This window comes from Clavelina lepadiformis, chromosome 3 (assembly GCF_947623445.1).
Source record: "Clavelina lepadiformis chromosome 3, kaClaLepa1.1, whole genome shotgun sequence".
Classification (NCBI taxonomy): Eukaryota; Metazoa; Chordata; class Ascidiacea; order Aplousobranchia; family Clavelinidae; genus Clavelina; species Clavelina lepadiformis.
Window position 1 is genome coordinate 19183042 of NC_135242.1, and position 1631 is coordinate 19184672.

Consider the following 1631-nt stretch of genomic DNA (forward strand, 5'->3'; position numbering starts at 1 on the left):
AATAAATTCAAAAGGAAAGAAGCTCCTGATAACTACAAATTACAAAATTTTGGTTCGCATTTACATTTTAACTTGCTCAAAAACTGTTGGATTGCATTTGATGAACATTAGGGTGCGAAAAGTTTCTGGCCCCAGTAAATTTCTTCTTGCCGTATAAAAGTTACCCGAAATTGAAAATATTCTTTCTGATGGGGCTGATGTTGCTGTTAGTCCCAAATAATCCTTGGCTAAAGTAGAAAGCGGGGGAAGTTCTTCTGACTTCTTCTTCCAATATATTAGTGGGTCTTCATCGAAATGCATGGTTTCTAGTTTCTACCCCCAAATAGCTGTCGACTTCACTTATTGAATTTCTCGGTCTTTTCTTTTTTAAGCCTTCTGCCATAAAGTTAAATAGCTTTGGCTTTTTTGCAGGGTTTTCATCCTCTGTGCTACAACTTTCTTCGTCATCCTTGCCAAGTCTACTTGCCACATGAGTTTTTAGCAAACGTATTGCTTCTTCTTTTTCAACGTCATCTTTAATCCAGCTGTTTTTAAATCGTGGATCAAGAAGAGATGCAATTCTGTTTTCCGGAGAATTTATATATGGCAAAAACCTTTTAGAAACAGAGTCTTTAAGATTAGCTGCCAGTTTCTGGCAATAGTGGAGATTTGAGTTTTTTAGTAGTTCCATTGCTTTCAGTAAGCCAAGCACTACCGGACAAATGCAAGAGGATGTTACAATATTTTCTCCTTCAACTTGCTGCATTGCTTCCTTGAAAGGCAGTAGCACACTCATGAGCTCACTCAATGCCAAATAATCTTGATTTGTTATTTTTCCCCGTGACTGGATCAAGGTGAGAGCCGCATTAACTTCTTCGTGATGCTTTAAGACACTTTGCAACATAACAAGCTGGGAATTCCATCTTGTCACATTCTGTGCTCTTAACGTTATTTTTTTACGTTGCAAATAAGAGGTAGCATTTACAGATTTTCTTACTGAATTTACAATTTTGGCCACCTTTCCCAGCTTTCCTTTCCCAACGTAAGACTTAGCAAACTCCGAATGTTGCAGACAATCCTTAAATCAAAGTTGTTGTGTATGAGCAAAACAGCTTACTCTTTCTGGTAAGTAAGTGAGAAGAGCATGTAAATCAGCACCCTCCTCGGACATTTCTTGTTCAGGATCAGGATTCAACTATTTCTCATTGTCCTCATTGATTTCTTCACCAGTTTTATGCAGTGTGAACTCAGGAAGGGAAACCTGAAATGCTTTTATCATGGAGGAAGCATTGTCTGACACAACCTTTTTTACTTTTGTTGTAAGTCTAAACTTTTCTATTACGTTGTCATAAGCCTCAACAATGTTTTCAGCTGTATGCCGTCCTAAAAATGAGTCCACTGCCAGGACAAAGCTGCGTAGCTTCCATTCTGCATCAACAAAATGCATAGTGATGCCCAAGAAACTTGTCATGTTGCGGTTAGTCCAGAGATCAATTGTCAAGTAAACATTTGACAAACGTGCAATTTCACGTCTCGTCTCTTCTTCCATTTGCTGAATAACCGTTGGTATAAGGGAATTTCTAAATGTGGAGCGGCTTGGTATTACATATCTTGGTTCAGCAGTCAACAACAGATTTCTGAATGTTTGACTA

General features: G+C 38.3%; 1 protein-coding gene across 1 annotated transcript; it reads right to left on the bottom strand.

Moving 5' to 3' along the window:
* Window positions 1-286: 286 nt before the first annotated feature.
* LOC143449844 (zinc finger BED domain-containing protein 4-like) lies at window positions 287-1426 on the bottom strand. Its single transcript, XM_076950172.1, has 2 exons — window positions 1241-1426; window positions 287-1057 (listed from the first exon to the last, which is right to left on the bottom strand). Exons 1-2 carry the CDS (start codon window positions 1424-1426, stop codon window positions 287-289), a joined length of 957 nt encoding a protein of 318 aa, XP_076806287.1.
* Window positions 1427-1631: the final 205 nt, after the last annotated feature.